Raw genomic sequence first — 20,656 nt, forward strand, 5'->3', positions numbered from 1 at the left:
CTCTGGATCATTGTGCCTCAGTCTCCCAGAGTGATAGGAATGTATGTGTTCCCCCATGCCTGACTAGTATTAAATTTCTCAAGTGTAGTAGTGGTGTAGTAGGGTTTGTTTGTTTGTTTTTAAAAGCAGAATAGCCTTGTGCGTAGATGACACCTGCTAAAGTATTCAGGGCTAAAATGACATATTTGCACCCTACTGTAGATAGGAAAGTGTGAGGAGGATTACTTAGTTCAGAGGGGAAAGGACAAAGCACATGTGCTATAGATTAGCATCTAAAGAAAGGTTGACATGCTCACTGTACTCATCGTCATAACACTTGTGAGAGTTGGGCTGGAGAGATATCTCAGTGGCATAAGCACCTGCCTGGCAGACGCAAGGTCCTGAGTTCAATCCCAGTACCAAAAAAAAAAAAAACCCAAAATTGATGGCATTTATAGGTGTTTATTGTTAAAGGAAGAGTAAAAAACAGATACAAAAAGGCACATGAAGATCACCATCCCCCCTCCCGCCCCCCGTAGAAGTAACCACCCAAGAACACAGTTGGCCTTTCATGGGGGCATTGTTCTGTATACCATTGACGGTCGAGTTCATTAATTAACCATCAGGATGTGAGTGTTAAAATCTAAGTTTTTTCCTTGACATTTTTGGCTGAAGAAATGAGATCTTTTGTTTTCTTGAGAATATGCCCTCCCCAGAGACCCAGACAGGGTGATGGCCACAAGGTGGAGGCCGGCGCGGGCTGCTTAGTGAGTCAAGGCCAGCTTGAACTGTGTTGTAGGGCTTTGTCTCAAAGAAAACAGAACAGTATGCCAGCTTGTTGTGGCGTACACACCTGTAATCCGGCCTACTCAGGAGCCAAGGCAGGAGCATTGCAAGGTCTAGGCCAGCCTGCTGGGTAAGTTGGCAAGACCCTGCCTCAAAGTAAACTAAAAACAGTTGCGAATATAGCCAAAGGGCAAATACTTGCCTGGCATGCCCAGGGCCCTGGAGTTCAGTGGTTTTCATTTTTGTCTTTTGGGTTTTTTTGCAGAACCAGGGATTGAACTCAGGCTCTTGTGCTTGCCAGACAAGTGCTTATTCCACTGAGCCATCTCCCCGGCCCCACAGTGGTTTTCTTGTTTTGTGTTTTGGCAAGAAGGCCTCTGGGGTGGCATTCTGAGTTGGCCAGTTGATCATCTTGAGCTAAGTGCGAAGCTCACCAGAGGCAGTCTGGTCCCTGTCCTAGTACTCCCTTTGTTCTCCTCCTTACCCTACAGGTAACTCTCTGTAAGCTTTTGGGTGTTTTCTGCCATGTTTTCTCTTGGAAAATAAGCAATTTTTTTTCCTCAGTGTCTTACACATAATCAGACGATGCACATTTGGACTATATCCTGGAGGATCTCCAAATCTGAACATAGAAATCCTTGTCCTTTTCCTAGCACATGATACTCTGTCCTATGGAGCATTGCCACCCATTTTTCTCTTCTACCGGTCACCTTGCCTACACGCTGGCTGAAGAGCCTCCTGCAGGCATCAGTCTGTAGCCCGCCAGTGTCCTGCTCTAGTGGCGGGATAGCTCTGGCAGGAGCGGGAGGCGCAGGGCTGACGTTGCTAGAGGAGTCCCACCACAGGGCTTCGTACCGTTCTGCACTCACACCAGCAGCGTCTGGGCAGTGGGCCGTGGGGTCTGTTCTGGCTGGGGGGCCGTGAAGTGGCCCTGAATTTGTGCTTACTGCTGTTCTTAGCTGAATGTCCCTGCATGGGGTGGCCTTTCTGCATCTTGGCTTCCTCATCTGTCAGATGGGTTGATCACTAAAGGTAATGCAAGCAAAATGTGAAATGCAGCATCTGGTGTGAAGCAAGTCCCCAGGAAATAGTGACTGGGTACAGTGTGAGGACTGTCAGTACTGAAGTTGGGCTCTGAGTGCAAATTATTGCTAAGGACTAGGAGATTCCATTTCAGTCACTCTGCCAGACCAAGTAAAAGAGAAAGTTCTCCATTGCTTTGTTAATTTTTCAGCCAAGTCTTTGGAGTGGTCGGCAGGTTTGGCAGCACCCTCATCTAGCGATTGGGCAACAGCAGGTTCCTCAGGCTTTTGTGCTGTGAGCATCACAGGCCCAGCCTGCAGGAAGCCTGCGGTCACCACCGCAGGTCAGTGCCACGAACCTGCCACCCACCTTTGCCTTTGTTGATCAGCTCTGCTGGCAGGTCAGGAAGGGATGATAAGCCATGCATGCCTCTGTCGCGGTGACTTTTTAGGTACAGTGTGAGTGAATAAGACATGCTTCTCAGAACTCTTAACCCGAATCTCTGGCCATGGCAGCATGAGTCCTTGTGCCACCTGCTGATTGTATCCTTTGCATGGCGTGGGTTTTGCAAGGTTCTACCTTTCTTATCCCAAATCAGAATTTTTAACCATAACTGCATGCTCCCATGGCTCCTTGAGCTGCCTGGAGTTAAATATGGAGTTGTGTGTGTGAGTGGCCCTCAGAGTTGTATTAGATGATGAGTGTGTCCACGACCCACTGCCACCACCAAGTTCACACACTCAGCCCTAACCAAGTTCCTTTTTGTTTTGAAGGACGTTGCGGCTCGGGGCTTAGATCTCCCGCAAGTCACGTGGATCATTCAGGTAATTTTTTAGTTGTTAAGGTGTGAGCTTGAGGCAGGAGCATATGATCACGAGCAGATGCACTGGCTGTAAGTAGAATAATTATTATCACCCTCTTGGGTGTTACCCTGGTAACCAGGTAGCAATCAGCCTTATCTGTACAGTTCTCCTGACATCTTTTCTTAACCCAACCCACCCACCACTGCAGCACAAAAGCCAGGATGCACAGTCACAGGACAGGAGGGAAGGAGGTGGCAGGCTTTCCTGCTCCCAGACTCATTCACATCACACACCAAAATTTCTACAGTCTGAAAATAACAGGAATTATCTGGGCCCCTGGGAGGCCTCATTGTATCCGGAGGAGATGGCTCAGCTGTCCTGAGAGCAGTATCCAGGAACATTGACCTGCAGGGAGCAATTAAGTTCGTGACGGCATCTTTCACGTACCTCTAGCCTTAGACGCTTTGCCAGAGGGTACAGGTGTTAGCGCTCGAGTCTAGGGAGTTTCTCTAGGGAGTTTCATTTTGTTTTTTTTCTTTTTGGTAGTCTGCCGAATGATATTTTTAAGCTCTTCTCTGTGAGGCTGGAGGACACACGCCCTGTTTACATGAGTCCTGATTTATATGTATTTAGTGCAGTTGCATGCTTGTCTGCAGCCAGGAAACCTGAGCTGCTTGTCACAGACGATCACTTTAGGACAAGAGGCCTTGTGTCTTCTTTCTGCTGGCCTCAGAGGAGCGGATGAGAGATGAGAAGGCTGGGGGGTCACTGTAATACGCTGGAGGCTGGGCACAAAATTGATCCTGGAGGGCCTTGTCCTGGACTGTCCATTTGTGGAACACGCCTAGCTTCCTGTATAGTGTATTCACTGTGGCCCACTGATCTTTGATTCTTGTCACAGCGGAGAAAAAAAATACAGAGCCATTTGCTGACATGATGTGCAGTGCCTGGTCCACTTGGCCAAGCTGGGGTCCGTCTTTCTCCTTGAGTCAGAAACAGGCTCCAGGAGCAGGGGCCAGTCTCCACCTGCAGGGAGCTGGCCCAGCGCCGCCCTGCATCTCCACCAGCCAGTAGGGTGGCAGGCCGGCAGCAGTGGCAACTCTGCCAGTGCAGTGCACCGTCCTCTGCTGCATGGTCCCGCTGCTCTGTCTGCCAAGAAAATAGGCCACGGTCATGTGGTCATCTCGGAGACCTGCCCGGCCGGTCTACATTTTTCACTTTGCATCTTCTCAGTGAAAAGATGGAAATAGGAACATGAAGAGACCTGTGGAGAAGTAAAATTAAAAAGAGATAGTGGGATGAGATGATGTCTCGTTTATCTGAAACTTGGCCACTGTTCATATCTGTGAGTCAGCCCTGTTAGTTCAGTGAAGCCAGGAGTTTCAGGATTGAGTGACTTCGCCTTGTGATTGTGTTCAAGTAACCATAGCACCGGGGTCGAATTCTTGGGGTACCTGGAGGCAGGTGCAGGGTATTGCACTTCCAATTAATGACAATCCCTTGATCTCAAATGCCTTCATTTTTGTTACCCTTTTTAGTACAATGCTCCGTCTTCACCTGCAGAATACATCCACCGGATTGGAAGAACTGCCCGGATTGGCTGCCGTGGGAGCAGCCTGCTCATTTTGGCTCCTTCGGAGGCAGAATATGTCAACTCGTTGGCTTCTCACAAAATCAAGTGAGTCAGAAACCTGAACGGGCTTCGGCTGATCTCACCTAATTAACTTTCCGTCACTTTCTATGTGGACGGGCCTTGTAAGCTGTGAGGAGCCATTAACCCTTGTGATCCCTAAATGAGTCCCAGAATAGCCAGTGGCAAAAACACAAGCCCTTAATGCCTTGACAGTTTTCATTGGGTTGCCAGAGGAAGTCATAGGACAATCTGTTGCGCTTCATTTTTCTTTGAGATTGAGGTCTGTGATTCGTTTTTCTTACTTTAAGAAGTGAGGAAAGGGGGCCTGGGAGATGGCTTAGTGGAATAAGCACTTCCCTAGCAAGTGCAAGGGTCTGAGTTCAATCCCCGGTTCCGCAGACAAACAAACAAAAAAAAGTGAGTACAACCCTTACAGCCAGCTTCTCAGACACTTTTTATTTGCAATTTTTATTTCTTGCAGTTAAACATCCCATAGCTTCAAAGTTGCTTGTTTTAAAAAAAATGATTTTTACACATCACCCAGGTCGCTTCCTCAAGGAAAATAGTCGAGATTTCAAGCAGTTGAGAAAGCGCCCTGACTGCACGTGCACAGCCAGGACTTTTCAGCTGTTCTCTTGTGTTGTCATTGGCGAGGCAGAGCTCACAGTCCAGCCTGGCTGCAGATTCTGCAGGAGTGACAGAGAAGTGATCTGCCTGGGCCCCAGAGCTGGTTTGTTGTATTTTCCATGAAGTCTCTGGCACCTGATGTAGCAGGTTCTCATAACAGGATAGAATTCTAAAGGCATATAGTTTTTGAAACATTGACTGTAAAGGGTTTCTCCTGCTCCAGCATAGCACAGTGATGGATAAAAGTGTTTTTAGGAAGAGCTACTTGTCCCCTGGGCAGTGGGACCTGACATGCTATGCCCAGCAGCACCCTTGGCTGCCCGGTGCTGCTACAAGCCTGCGCCGTGCTCCCAAGTGTGCAGGTCTCCTGAGATTTTCTTGCCCACTCCCCAGTTTTATCTAAAACATCTACGCCAACTATAAAGTTCCTTTGCCCCAGATGTGGGGCCTAGTCCAGGGCCCGGCAGGACGGACCACAGGCCATTGTTAAATCTGTGCCCCAGCCACTGGTGCCACACTTTCTGGCCTGCAGAGCTCCCCTCGGGCTAAGACTTCTCAGATGTCCAGGCACATCAGAGTGGACATTTGTCAACTGAGGCTCTTCACATAGTGCACCTGCTTCCTGCTGCCTGGGAGAAGGCAGGCACCTGCTCCTGGTGATAGTGTCAGATGGCCCAAAAGTACAGTTAGCATCTTCCTTTCATTTAGCCCATTCCTTTTTTTTTTTTTTTTTTGGCAGAACCGGGGATTGAACTCAGGCCCTTGCGTTTGCCAGGGAAGCACTTACTCTACTGAGCCATCTCCCCGGCCCCTAGCCCATTCCTTAATACAGTGTATTGAATGAAAGAATAGTCTTTGTTTCAGGGCAGTGTACATATTTTCTCTTATTTAGGAGGGAAATCTGTCTATCCGTCACTCCATACCCCTACCTCTACCACCCTTTCAGCAGGGCCTGCACTGCCAGACAGCTGGGCTGGGGAAGGCCTGCATGAATGGAAACAAAAGCCCACTGAGAGCGGGGCCTCTTCTCTCTCGGCCCTCCTGTGGCTGGGGTGTCTCAGCACTGGAGCCTCCTCTTGGTCACAGGATGTGTGTTGCGTGGAAGGAGTTCCTGGAACTCTGGTGGGCAGCAGTAGGACGCGGCCCTTTGTGGCCTGTCAGTTTGTCAGTCTCTCCGCACCTTCTTTCCCTCTGCCAGCTTAGATCTGTGGGCTTCTGTTCACAGTGCCATGCTGGGCCCATTTCCCAAGAAGCACAGGGCCACTGTTGAAGGTCAGATAATGACTGTCCAGCGCCAGGGCCAGCAGAACGGGCGCCACTGTCTCTATTTTGCCCTGACTTTAATAAACTACATAAGGGTTCAGACATGAAGCTAAAACTAAAAAAGAAAAACAATGATTATCACAGGCAAAAATTATTAGTGAGCCAGGTCTGTTTTAAAGACATGTCAAGCATAGGCGACCACAGTGGTGGCGAGGCACACAAGCAGAGGAGCTACTTGGCTGGCAAGGACATTGAGAAGGATGGCAGTGGGTAAGGACCAGGTACTGAAGAGCTGGGCCTTCAGGGAGAGTGCGGGGCGGGCTGAGCCTTCCGGCCAGGAGTGAAGGACCCTGTGTGAGCCCCTCTCCCACCTGCCCGCAGCCACCTGCTCAGGCCTGGGCCCTGGCCTGTGGCGTGGGGCGATCACCGAGTTGGAGACTGAGGTCTGGGTTGCTGCAGGTGCAGCCGCGCATTATGCTTGCTGATTTCTGTTTCAGGAAAGGCTGTAATGCAGGCTGTCCACGTGCACAGTTTGCTTGACGTAATACAGAATTAAATCAAATGCAGTAGGAACTAGTTGCAAACTGCAGCGGGAAGAAGCAGACCAGAACACTCTTGGTGCTCAAATGGTACACTCTGAATATTAAGAGGAGGCGGTGGAGGGGAAACAGGGGTGTATGTCCGTGCCTGAGAACGGAAGACCCAGGCAGCAGGATACTGGCTGCCTGATGAAAGGCAGGAAGGTTCAGAAAGGCAGGCAGAGGCTCTCCCACGGCAAGAGTCCCACGCCTGACTTCGTGTGCAGGCGAGCTGGCGGGGCTCACTCCAGTGGCTCAGTGTAGCCGACCGGGCAAGGGACAGGCTCACTAGGCCACTTGCCACCTCAGGCTAAGGGGACCCAGAACTTTACTTCAGCATGCTTTGGCTTGCTTATATTTGCTAACACCGTAAATGTTTTAAAGCCCCTTTAAGTGTTGCTAGTGAAAGTCATCATTGGTTTATTAAAATGTAAATACCTCATCAGATCAAGCATTTCTTAGATCAGGCCTGGGACAGTCTACTGCATTTACTTATTTTTCTGTGTTCCTAGCAAGGTGAGTTGATTCTGATCTGTTGATAGGATTAATAATCCTAATAGATTTGCTTTGTTTCTCAGAAGGAGCAGTCTTTAGAAATAGGAAGGTCCCCCTTTGACACTGTCCATCAATCTGTTGTTCGACTCCTGTCCCGTGGAGTGTGGCATTGCAGGAGGGGCACTCTGGAGCGTGTCTGGGACACTGCATCTTTCTGTGGCCTGTTGAGCTTTTCCATCCCTGGCTGTATGTGGCATTACTTCCTTTTTCTTTCTGTGTCAAGATTTCGCTCCACGTCCCTCTGTTTCTTTTCCACGCATATTGTCCATCCCCCTCTGCCCCCCTCCGGAGAGAAAAGGTGATCAACAGAAGAGGTGAGACACAGAAAAAGGCCGGGCTGCTGTGCTTTTCCTGTCAGCTCCCAGGATCCTGTCGCACGCATCCCTCTGCTGAGGGAAGCCCCCAGCCCGCCCAGGAGCCGTGCTGGCCCTGGCGCCCGCTGCCGGGGCCCCTGTACTATGGTTGCCTTTGCCTCTTGCTGCCTGAGAAAGCTGCTCCTCCATGGGGCTGGGAGGGTGGCAGGGGAGGCTGTAGTGGGGGCGGGCGGCAGGAGATGACACGGCTCAGGTAAGTGGCTGTCAGACATGGCATTTTCATTCACAGCCTTGTCACAGTAACCTTTGGGGAAAGGGAGAGAGTTGTCTTCTCCCACATAAGAGGTTGCCACTCGTGTTTTAATTTGCTGTTACATTTTCAGAGAAAAAAAACATGCAACAGAATCGTTTGTCTTTTATGATCTGTTTTTCTCCCGTGCGTGCCTCCCCCTTGCTTCTCCCGGAAGTGTCTTTTCCTCAGCCCCCATTTCCTCCACGCTGCATCCTGCCAGGCATCACTGCAGTGCTGGGCCCGGGACTCGCCGAGGGGCAGGCGCCCTCTTGTTCCCGCGCTTTTGGCCTCTGCTACTGAGGAAGCCCGAGGTCTGGCTGGCATAGCGTGCATGACTTGTTAGCCACGTTTTGGTCCCTGTTCTAGGGAGAGAACAGTAAAGATTCTCCAGGGCAGAGGAAAAGGGCCAGAGGTCATTTCACTCGCGTGCCTGCTGCAGTAGCTGAGAGGCTGTGGGCTCTTTCTTTCCTTCTTTTGGTACTGGGAATTGAACTTACAACCTTGTGCTTGCCAGGCAGACGGTGCCTCCATGCTGTATCCCTGGCCCGCCGCCTAAACAGTCCTATCTGAAATATTTAGCATCAGCCCAAGTCAAGGTATTGTATCAGAAAGCAGGTCTTCTTGTTTTAGACACAAGATGTATTGAGAGGGCCAGGGAGAAGGCTCAGTGGAATAAACGCTTCCCTGGCAAGCGCAAGGACCTGAGTTCAATCCCCAGCTTGGGGGGTCGGGGGAGATAAGATATATTGAGAAATAGTGACATGCTGGGTATTGTGGCATGTACCTATAGTCCGTGGGAAGCTGAGCCAGGGGGTTATGGGCTCAAGCCCAGCCTAAGCAACTTATGGGTGCCTGCTTCAAAAAAGCTAGAGATATAGCTCAATGCAAATGCTTAGGATTCAATCCCCAGCACCACAAGAAGGGAAGGGAATAAAGACCTGATCCCTAAGAGAAAAAATCTAAGCCTAATCTGTTTCAAATTCATCAGAGGTAGAAATTGTCAGGACTGCTACCTGATTTTTCCTTGAGATACAGAGACCCTGTATGTCTAATGAGCTTGAGAATGGACCAGGGGCATGCAGCAAGGTGTGGGTGTCTTGAATTCAAGCGTCCAAAGGTTTTTTGATGTGCCCTTCCTTTCACAGTGTTTCTGAGATTAAGATGGAAGATATTTTGTCCATTCTGATGCGGGAGGATTGTTTTAAAGTGAGGCAAAAGAAAACCCAGGTGAGTCGTTTTTATTGTGCTTGTTGCCTTGCATTTCTTGATCTGGGATGGTAGGCTTTGTATATGGGTGAATTAATTTGCATCAGGATGCTCAGTTTAAGGGCCGTGGACATTGGATGAGACCAGACCTTGACTGTTCTTGCCCCGCCCCGCCCCGCCTCACAGTGTGTTCACTGGTCTCTTCCAGTTAGTAGGCTTCATTCCATTCTGCCGGGGTACCTTTCTCCACAGTCACCTCTCCTGTGCTCCGGCCTGTTTCTCAGCATATCACACGTGGGTACATGGGTGGCAGGCTGTTGGGTATAATTTTGTATGTCAAATATTAATCACTTGGATATTCGACTTTGTTTTCTGGCGCCTGAGGGTAGAGGGGGAAATGAGAGCCAAACAGCTCAAGCTTAACAGTTTCTGTTATGCTTCAGTGTGCGCCTTTATTTGGATCAATATTCTCTCTGAGGCCGGGACTAGATTTGACTGACCCTGACTTAAGTTCTGTTCTGGAGAGTAGCTAAGGAAGGGAATCTAGCCAAGAAAGAAGCAGTCCTAATACCACCTACTGGAGGGCTCCAGGACTGTGCTAAGCCGTCTACACACGGCTTCCCGCTGAGTCCCCACACCTCCACAAAGTGGACGCCGCCCCCCATTATAGATGAGGAGGCAGGGACAGCAGAGGAGCTCTCCCCAAGGCACCCTGAGACTCCAGGCCAGGTGATGTGGGCTCTGTGTGCGCTGCTTTCCTCCCACCGTTGTGTATGCCTCTGTTGCAAGACTCTGAAACTGAATTGCATTTTCCTTTGTGCTGGGCATTGACTCCAGGGCATCCATCACTCGAGCTGGACAAGCTCTCAGTCACTGAGCTATACCCCTAGCCCCTAAATTCCTTTTTAATTAATTTAGTACTTCATCTATGAGCCATTTTGTGGAGGTAAGATTTGGCCAGTAAATGATGCCACAGCAGCAGTGCACAAAAGGCTGTTGAAGACTCAGGTTGAACCTGGGTGTGGTCATGTGTACCTGTAATTCCAGCTACTTGGGAAGCCTGCACAGGAGGCCAGCCTGGACAGCTCGGTCAGATCTTGTCTCGGGGTGAAAAATGCAAAGGGCTGGGGTGCAGCTCTGTCTGCTGCTTGCCCGCATGCAGAAGCCCTGGGCTCCATCCTGAGGACTGTAGCAGCCAGCAGAGTAAGACTCAGCTCACCACATCATTTTACAGGGCCTTTCTCACACCAGATCCTGGCCACACTAATTCTGACCATCCAGGGGAACTACGTGGGTGTTGACTGTTCGCCAAATGGATGCTCGTTGGTCTCGGTGCCTCAGTCCTTTGGGACTATTACCTATCCTAGTTGAGAGCATTTCGTGTCAGTAAGTGTCCCTATGATAACTTCATTATGGCTCCAGTCCAGCTCTGTGGGGTCAGCCAGGAGCTCAAGGGCAGGGCCTGAGGTCAGATTCCTCACCTGTCGTCAGCGGTGAGTTCTTGGGCATGTCCTGGACTGCCAAGAAGCTGCAGCTTTTGAGGTGGTGGTGGTGCTCTTACAGGAAGTTGGAGGGTGGTTTAGAAAATGGTCCTGAAGTCCAGGTACAGTGTAGCATACAGCACCAAATGACCTATACTATTATCATCACTGTCGTCACGCGTTTGTGGCAAATGTGTAGTCAAACTCCAGCCTGAGTGACACAGCTCCCAGTGCCTTTCTTTACTGTATCTTAATAAGTAAAACATTAGCATCTGCCTGCTCTGCAGAAATAACCAGCAAGAAAATTACAAAATGAGATAGTAAAAGTTGGATCAAACTAGGTGTCAACTTATACTGTTCTGGGACCAGCTTTGGCTTCAGTCTTTATCCCTGAGCCAGGCCTTTCTCTCCAGGGACGCAGTCATTGTATCCATCTGCCACCGCCCCTCCTGAAAGGCATGTCCCCGAGGAGACACAGAGCAGCTGCATTTCCCTTTGCCCTTTCAGCAAAAAACAGGCCACGTCATTTTTTTGAACATCTGCCCTTCTGTGGCCTTGCAGCACCAGTTCTTCTCTTAAGCCCTTTCCCTGGCTGGGGGCCAGCGTCGGGGAACTCCTGAGCCTCCAGGAGCCATCTGAGGACCTGCAGAAAGGCAGGCTAGAGTAAGCAGCCCTGCACATGTGTCCTGGCTCACAGCCGATAACTCTGAGGCCTCAGCATGGTTTCTTTCTCTCCCCTGGAAAGTGAGGGCAAGGGGCCCTGTGCAGACAGGTGGCCGTGGGGTTGGAATACAGAGCAGCACATGCATGGTGTGCGTCCCGAGGCCAGGGCCGGGCTCCTCCTGAGCACCTCCCTGGGTGGACAGAGGGAGTTGAATACTTAGGTAGTTTGAAGATTTGCTGACCTTGTTTTTGAAAAGGAACAGTGCTAAGCAAGTTTGGGCTTTCTCTGAAAGACATTAAGTGGGTAACTTGGAAAAGAAAATTAGTCTTCCCGGTTTCTTGATACTATGCTGGTGAAAACCAGGCTCATGTGACCAAATTTAACTTCCATTCAAAGGAAGAACAACAACTAGACAGATAACTAATCACACAGATCCATAGCCTGAGAGTATTTGATAGGTACGATCTGTGTCAGTGGTGAAAAGAGCAAAATGGCCCTGGCTCGGACCTCTGCGTCTGTTGTGGATAAGAAGTGCGCTCTGTCCCGCCTGGTCCTCTCCTCGGGGCAGGGGTAGGCGCACAGGTGAGGCGTGTCGATGCGGGCTCCATGGGTGAGCCTCAGTCCAGAGCTAGACACCTCATCGTAACGCCCTCTTCACCCAGCTGGACTGAAGTCCGTGGTAAGTGTCCCTTTGGCACATACAGTTTTGGGCTACTGTGAACAGAAAGAAAGTGAGCGAAGCATCTGTAAAATGTATATTTCATATTTAGATGTATGAAATATATATAGCTGTGTCTAGGTGTGCGCATTCACCCACCTACAAAGAGAATAAATTTGATCTCAGCTTTACTGAGAGGCACTCAGAAGGTTCTGAGGACCATGGAGTAAAGCCAGCATGGAAATTAAGACAAACCCTTCCATTTAGTTAAAAAATAGCTTGGAAATCGGTGGTATTGGGGCACCTCCCGGTCTCTGTCTCTCTCTCCCCCGTCCCCCCCGAAGAAAGCCTTTTCCAGCCTGGCTGAAAGATGGTCTGGCCTGGTTATCTCAGGCACGTCTGTTGCATCTCAGTCGGCGTGAAGTTTTCATCATCAGACTGTACACACCCAACATATTTTTCCTGCAAGATTTTCATCCTGTGAGATGCACCTGTAAACTCCTCCTAACAAAGGAACTGTCACTGGCTTTGTGAGGTGTTAAAATCAGATCAGAGCCCCGGCTCATCCTTTCTGATGGTCTGTTCTTTCCAAGATAGGTAGGGTGTTGGAGACACAGGCACAGGCACACCGCGTGCAGGAGGCGCTTGGAGGTGTGGTTTTCTCAGCACCCGTACGGGGTTTACTACTCGCGGGTTAGCTTCATTAACCAGTAGCCAGCCTGAGTCTGAGAGGTGGGAAAGGCAGCCTGCCGGGCGGGCGGCGGGCGGGCATCCTGGTGCCCTCGGGCCTTGACCCACACTCATTACGGGAGCTTCACCTGTCTGGGCTGAGGTGGAGCTGCGGAGCTCTGCCCCCTCCGTCTCCAGTTTAAATTTAGACTGCCCTCCCCAGGATACGCTGAGAAGGCCTGGCTCACTCTCAGGAGGGGCGATCCTGGAATAAAGGCTGGGGGTGCGTGCTCTGCACTCAGTGTGTTTTGTTTGCTGTCATTAACTTTTTCTTATATTTTACTAAAACTGACCGCATCATTTCAAACGAGGGAATCTAGTTTAATCATTTTTTCCTACATATTTTACTTGTATATAGACTCGTATTATAAATATGGTAGGTTTTTTGGGGGGCTGGGAAGAAAAGACGCCTCATTTTGAAACCTAAAGGGGGGAATAAGAAAAGCCCTTTGTAATATATTGCCATATTATCACTAAATCCCCTGACAGTTGTGACACAGAAGCAAGTCACCTGTCACTTAAGCTTGAGGTCTCTTTAATTTTCTCCTGGAATTCGCACCAGGCTGTCTTTAATTTGAGGCCTTTATTGGAATTCTGAAACCTCTCTGCCTCCCTGGCTCTCAGATCTATTCTGAGAGCTGTTACAGAATGTATACAATAACCAACAGAGGGATTCGGAGAGGGCTGCAGCTCTGTTTATTTAACACTCTAGAGGGATTTTTGTGCTTATTCGGTCCTGGCTGCCCGGCTTTCAATATCGCTTTGACAACCATTCTGCCCTTCTCATTAATTTTAAACAGTTAAAACACAGGAAAAAGAGGAAAAAGTTTTCATTATTAAAGTGCTTTACTTTTTAATAACAGAGGATTCTGTCCGCCAGGGGAAAGGGCATCCTCACTAATTTCACATTCATATTAAAAAAAAAAAAACGCAGGCAAGGTGACAGTTGTGCTGCTGAGATGGCTGAACGAAAGGAGGGCAGTGGAGAAAGTTTGCATCTTGCGTTGGTTAAGAAGGTGGAACACCCTTGTTAATGACAACAGCGAACGTCCACTTTGGTAGCACCGCTCCTGAGCGACTTTTCTCTTGACGTTTTAGTGGATAGAGCCCTTAGGGGGACCGTGTACTGTGCAGCCAGCCAGGCTCTCATCAGCCAGACTGGTAGCAGGCTTGACTTGACGATGCTGAAAACATTTTCAGGTTGTTAAGTCTCTATTAATAGAGAGAGGCTGTTGATTCAAAGAATGGCGCTTTTTCTCCTCGCCCCTTTGTTCTTCAGCCTTAAGAGTGAAAAGACAGGGATTCTAGGTTGGGTCCAACACTGGCGCTCGTGCCCTGTCCTCTGAAGGCGACAGGGTGGCCCAGATCCCGCACACATTGGCCCCAGCGGCCCACATTAGGCTGGCATGGGCAGGGCGAGTAGAGGTGAGGTGGTCCTGCTCACATCATCAGCATGACCTGGCCTGTTGGATTGGGGGCCCGCATTCTTTTGAGTCTCGAATAGAAAACATGTGTTTGCTTTTAAGAATCGGGAAACAAAATCACTACCTCGGGGGGGATCTTTCCTTGGGAGCTATTAAAAGGTAAAAAAAAAAAAAAGACTTGTTTCATTAGCATTTTCCATCTAGGAAAATCTAGTAGGATAATTTTCACTGCATAGATCCAGGCAGCCTTTGCATGCAGCTTGGTGGAAAAGCCCATTTTCTTAATGGTTCCTGGAAACTCGACTTGGTGGTTATGGGCTTAAAAAGCAAATCCAAAACATTACAGGTCAGCCTCTGTAGGAGCGGAAGACTCGCCGAGGTTCAGGGTGGAAAGAACTCTTCGGGACTAAGTTTGGCGCAGGTCACTGGAATGCTCTTAAGGGATTGGCCTTTCCCACCGATGAGTAAGGGAAAAGAGAGTTTGTGGGAGATACAGATTTTTTGCTTGCAAACAGCTTGTGGTCTAAGTTTCAGTTTCAGTAGCTTAAATGCCTGCATTAGACTTGATGAATTTCAAGTTGTTCTAGTGGTCTTCCATTTTGAACATGTGTAAGAGTTCACAAAGAAAAGTAAGTAAACAAACAGGCCTCGTCTGCTCTCTCACAAAGCCATCCTCATCTTTGCTTGACTTTAACATCTTTATAGCTCCCTTTTTTCCCTAGTAATATTGAAAGGATTACCCTCGGTGGCCCCTGGGTGGTTACTGTGTGATTTTACTGTTATTAAATCTATTATAAACTGCTTCATTATTCCTGACTTCGACTCTGTCTCTCCTTTAATCCCTCTGTCACCCTCCCAGAAATCCCATGCTGCTGGCCCCCAGGAAATCCGAGAGCGAGCCACAGTCTTACAGACCGTGTTTGAAGATTACGTGCACTCCAGTGAGAGGACAGTCTCCTGGGCTAAGAGAGGTCAGTTGGTTCCTCAGGTGGTTGTGTGGAACAAGCGCCGGCAGCCCGCCCTCTCCTCACACCCCATGTGCCCACCTGAGAGGCCAGCCAGGGATCTCTGCCCCCCAGCGGAAGCCTTCAAGCTCTGTAATTCTGCAGGGTTTGGAAGCAGACGTGGAAGGCTTTAAAGTGTTATTAAATGTTAATTTCATCTTTCCCCTTCTTGTGCACAAATGAGGCTTTATCTTGGCCTCCGTGAGGACTGGAGCTCTGACCCAACAGCTTGGATCTGGGAGATCAGTGTATGTGTCTGAGCACCAGGTGGAAAAGAAAAAGAAAAAACCAGGTGGAAGAGGCATGGCACATCGGTAGGGATAGTTGCAGAAATGCAGATTAGAGAAGGTAGCAGCCGGAGGTACTACACTTAGGCAGTTCCTATCTGAGGAAACAGTGAAAATCATGTTGCAGGAGGGCCACTGTCCATGAACCCAAAGCCTAAGAAATTTACAGAAGAGTCAGGTATTGACTCAGTGTGCAGACCCTTGTAGGATAAATTGGCCCCTGGGAACCAGCCATTCGATACGGGCTGCCCAGTTCACCTTGGTCACTTGATGAGCAGGTGGGAGTGGGGTGGGAACCATGGTGAACGGGTGCGCTGTCCTGGCGTGGCGCCCATCTGGGACTGACCCAGGGCTAATGAGGCTCCCCCCGGTGAGGGCCACAGTTCTGTTAGCCACCTGCTGTTTTAAGAACAACGCCAAGATGCTTAGCCAGTGGTGGAGCTGTGTTGTCCTTTTTCTCAGAGGTGTTTCTTCAGCCATTCTGTCAACAGTAGTCACAGAGTGGGCACCATTCTGGACATTCCGCGTAGGTGAAACGTCCTTGCCTGTGTGTGGCTGGCGTACTGGTGGGTGCAGCAGCTGCATGAGCGTGGTAGCTGCAAGTACTCAAGTTTCTTCAAAGGTGGTGAGAGCTATGAAAAATGGAGCAGGGTGAAGGAAAGAGGCAGCATGGAGCAGTGTCCCCCAAGCCCCATTCTGCTGCTGCTGCTGCTGCCGCCGCCGCCGCCGCCGCCACCGCCGCCACTGCTGCCGCCACTGCCGCTGCAGCACAGAAGCCTGCTGTGGGTGAGCGCTGTGTCTCCTGGCAGTGGGGATGACCAGTGCAGGGGACTCCAGGAACGTAGGGTGGGTGGAAAGGGGCTGCTGGGAGTTTAGGGGGGCTTACCCTGAGGGTACAGGAGCCCCTGGAAGGCTTTGAACCATATGGTGTGATGGACACAGGTGTAGAGAGGAGTCCTGGCCACTGAGAGGATAGATAGACCTGACGGCCAGTTCGCCCTGGAACTGGAACCCATGTGGGCCAAGTGTGGGGTCTGGACAGAAGACCAGGTGGGCAGGCCAGCAGTGTGCTCCGCTGTAGAGCACTTGCCTGGTGTGTGCAAGCCCTGGGGCTGGATTTGCTCCACAGTGCTACAAAAAAAGTTAGCAAGTAGGTTCAGATACATGTCACACGTCAGCACATGATGAGGGCGATGTCTGTTACAGTCGTGAAACCCAAGTCAGAACTGCAGAGGTGAGCGACAAAGGTCCAAGCGACTGCTACCGATGCATGTCTAGCATGTACCCTTCTAGGCTTCAAAAATATCCTGTGCTTAGCATTTTTCAAACATGAATCAAATAGTTCCTAAGAGTCTTCCCAACAAGGTTCCTGCCTCTAGAGAAGGACTGGAATGTGTCAAGAGGAGTAAAAAGTTGGTCACACTGTGACTTTACAGAGGCTTGACCTTTGATGAAAGTTAGGCAAAGGTCAAAACAAAGCTGTCAGGCCAGGTATGGGGACACATGTCTGTAAATCCCCATACTCTGGGAGGCTGAGGCAGGAGGATCACAAGTCAAGCCTAGCTTGGAAAACTTTAAGACTTATTGAGATCCTGTCTCAATTAAAAAAAAAAAACGCCTGGGGCTAGAGCTCAGTGTGAAGGCCTGTGTTCAGTCCCCAGTACCACCGACACCACAAAAAAATACAAGTTTCTCTAAACAGAAACAAATCAAACTCACCCCACCATTTTCAACTGTGGTATCAGTCAGAATTGTTTCAGATATTTTGGGGACATAGCGCTGCTTCAGGGTATCTGGGCCATCTCAATGAAAGTCACAGGAAATAGTCCTTATTTATAATCCTTATTGGGGTTTTCTCTGCTCGTCACCAGTAGTACTGAATTTGCTCAAGAAGCAAGCAGTTACTTGTCTTCTGCTGCAAGGTCTCAGAACAGGCCCACTCCCCAGTGAACCAGGGACACGGAGGAGATGAACCGGCAGTGTTCCTTGTCTGCTAGTTGATTCCCACCCCAGCCTGCGGGAGGCGGGAACAAGCGCTCTGGCAGGTCTCAGGCCCCGCTTCACTCCCAAGCTCCCCCGCTCTGCTCTCTGTTGCTTAGGCTGTGCGTTCTGTAGGCTTGAGGAACTGGGCGCCCACCTGCCGCCCTCACGGAACTGCACGCGTGGGAAAGGCCCAGGACCTGCACCCTGTGACTTTCATTCTCCTCTTACGTTCTGATCTGCATATGGAAATTCACCGCAACTGACTTGCTTCCCTCTTAGGCCATTTCAGAACCCACCTCATGAATAATTAACAAAGCAGCTGGCTTTTGCCTTTATGGCAGAAAACTAGTTGGAAACTGAGCCAAGCCCACGTTTGCTTTCCTTTTGCGTCTTCTGACCCAGTCCTTGTTAATACCCAGCATCTAGTTGTTGTCAGTCCCCAGAAGCCGAGAGCCCTTTTTTCTCTCATTTCTTGCATCTTCCGGCTGGGGATTCAGGTTGCACAAATAGTGCTAACCTAAGTTCGAATTCCAGCCTCCTGAACACAAGCGTGGGGAGGCCGAGTCCTTTGCTGCCCATGGCCCTGCCCCGTGGCTTAGTCCTCTCCATCTTCTTCTGGCTCCCGTGAAGAGCAGGCTTCCACGTAGCATCACACCTGTGCCTGGAAGGGACACATCTCAGAACCCAGAACCAGAACTGCCAGTGATGACAGGGCCTCCTCCTGCCCTCAGTGGGAGCAGAGTAAGCCAGATACTTGGGCGGAGGTTTTGTCTTGGGAGAATTGGAACAAGCGACCTCCTCCCCTGCGTCCTTGGCACAGTTGTCGCCGTTAGTGTCAAATGTGAGAGGCAAGTGCCTTGAGCCCGCGGAGCAGAGGGCTGCTGGGAGGAGGAGAATCTTCACCTTCCATGCTGAGTGTTGTTCCTGTCTGCCCTCTTAGGAACCATTGATAAGATACTCCTTTCCTGCCACAAATGACCAGGAATAAACAAGGTCAAAGATGTCCACAGAGGATTTTTAAAACAGATTTCTCCCCAGTTTACATACCTAAATAGTTGGCTGGACATAGGAATGTGCAGCTGCAGAGCATCCAGCGTGTGACTGCATGTACTTCACCCGTCACCCTGAATAAACGTTTCCTCCCAGTACTTCCACGCTTCCTGCCCTGTTGGGCCCACAACCCTGTTCCTTCTGCACATTTCTGACACTGCCAACATGAGCCACTTCTGTCCCTGTGGGATCAGAAATCCCTGCCTCGCCAAATTATTTGAATAAGAGATTCCTTGCAAGTCTGCAAGGACAACCAACTGTCGCCATCCCAGTGAGACCAGAGCTTTGAGGACAGGGAGCTTTAGTAAAATATGCAGTGTGAAATGCTGCCTGACCAGTTGTCTGGGGAGAAAACACTTTCTGCCATTGCTCGGCAAACTCATTATCCCCGTAAAGCCGTTAGCTGGGCACCTATGCCTCCTGGGACCGAGTCTCTGCGCTTGCTTCTCAGATTGGCGCGGAGAAGGTGATGGGGCGTGAGCAAAGGTGGAAGCCTGTGTGGGGAGCGGTGCATGATGTGCAGTGCCGTGCTGGGGCCAGGGTGACCAGAGCACACTGGCACAGACACTTGGCTTGGCCTGGTTGAGTGTTGTCCTTTAGAACAGGGTTGGGGCTGGGGAGAGGAGAGGAGTTGGAGAAGAGGCTCAGACCTCTGCCGCTGGCCTCGTGGCACCTGAGTGTGGCTCTGTGGCTAGGAGCCTGGTGTCAACGCTTCAGACAGTGCAGACCATTTCAGGTGTTCAAGATGCTCTTTGAAAAACCTAGTCCCTTGTTATTAAAATGGGGTGTAAGCACGGACTTAGAGGGGGGTGCAGAGGAGTTGCCGTGCTTATTATATCTCATCGATTGGGAAAAGGAGTTCACTTTGCTCAGTAAATAGAGCTTTGATGGATTCCCAGGATCCTTCCAGGAGCTGATCTGCTAAAATGACACTTTTTATTACTGTTCATAAACGCCGATCTCCAGGTGCTGCTGGGATATTACGTTTAAGCTGTGGGCAAACTTGCCAGTCCAGTGGCTCAACAAGCAAGGCGCGGGAGGCTGGTAGCTGGTGCCTGTCTCACTGGTGGTACAGGGCTGGGTGCTGGCTGGCATGGCACAGGAGCAGCCTTGGAAGTCGCATGAGCAGGGCAGGCGCAGAGTGCTTGCCTCACACCCCTGTGCCCTGCCTGAATGAGAATCAGGTGGGCACTGGGTTTCCTTTGTTACAGCGCTATTCAAGGAGGAGCCAGCAGGCATAGGACAGTTTCCTTGTTACCATAAGGTGTATCCAGAGCTCTGTCCCCAGGGCCTGGGTCTGGCTTTTCTCTTACCAGCACTGGAATCTCAAAAAAGAATTCCTGACTTTGAACTTGACTGAGGCTTTCGCGTGGAATGTTTGGTGGACCGACAGCAGACCTGTAGGGGTGAACCATTCCTTGGACTGTTTTAAGAATTAATAAATGATCTTTCGCCTTTTACAAATGCATCTTCAGTTTCCTTTTTTATGTAGTCTTCACATGAATTGGAAGCACTATATTGGTTATAGATGCCTTTGTCTTTATGTGTGTGGTGCTAGGGATCAAACCCAGGGCGTTGTATGTGCAAAGCAAGGGTTCTGCCACTGCCTGCATCTCAGCCTGCAGATAGCTTCAGAATGAACTTGGTTATAAAATCCCCCAGAGGATGCTAACCTGCTCCTGGTGATACATGTGGACCTAGGAATGTGAGGGGGACCCACAGGGCATGTGGCCGAGGAACAGCGCAAGTCACTCATAGAGTGAACTTTGGAGCTCTTGCGTGCATTAACTGTTAAAAAACTGACATTTAATGAGGAAACATTTTCGTAATGATTGTCTGTCGATTTCATTTTCATAAGAGGACAGCAGCACCTGTGTCAATGGTCCTGGTTTGTGCACTCATTCTCACTTCATTCACGGATACAACAAGCACTTATCATGTGCCGGGTACTGTACTGGGCTCAAGACCAGGGCAGAGAGGCGTACTGGATCCAGGGTGGATCCAGACAAACGGCAGTAAAATCAGATGGTATTAGGTTTAGGTTTATTCAAGTGACACTTGTGGCCATAGTTTGTTCAGGAACTCTAAAAGTATGCACAAGTGTAGACTTGTGTAGTTTATATTGTAACTGTGCTGGTTATATTCTGTTTCCTGGCTGGACAAAACACAGCAAAGCCAGGTAGAGTGACACACACCCGCAGTCCCACCATCTGGAGGCTGAGGCAAGAGGACCTCAAGTCCAGCCCCAGGCTTGGCCACTCACACAGTAAGACTGAGACACAAAGTAAAGAATGAGAAGGGTAGAGCCCTAGCTCGG

The 20,656-nt window shown here is 49.9% G+C and overlaps 1 protein-coding gene across 3 annotated transcripts in view; it reads left to right on the forward strand.

Moving 5' to 3' along the window:
* Ddx31 (DEAD-box helicase 31) overlaps positions 1 to 20,656 on the forward strand; it is a 73,342-nt gene that overhangs the window by 38,110 nt on the left and 14,576 nt on the right. For all 3 annotated transcript variants that reach the window (XM_023700503.1, XM_023700504.1, XM_023700505.1), the window contains 4 exons: positions 2,562 to 2,612; positions 4,130 to 4,269; positions 8,999 to 9,080; positions 14,875 to 14,986. In XM_023700503.1, coding sequence (XP_023556271.1) covers positions 2,562 to 2,612; positions 4,130 to 4,269; positions 8,999 to 9,080; positions 14,875 to 14,986 — 385 coding nt within the window. The remainder of the gene's footprint in view (positions 1 to 2,561; positions 2,613 to 4,129; positions 4,270 to 8,998; positions 9,081 to 14,874; positions 14,987 to 20,656) is intronic.

This window comes from Octodon degus, unplaced genomic scaffold, assembly GCF_000260255.1.
Source record: "Octodon degus isolate 3935 unplaced genomic scaffold, OctDeg1.0 scaffold00123, whole genome shotgun sequence".
Taxonomy (NCBI): domain Eukaryota; kingdom Metazoa; phylum Chordata; class Mammalia; order Rodentia; family Octodontidae; genus Octodon; species Octodon degus.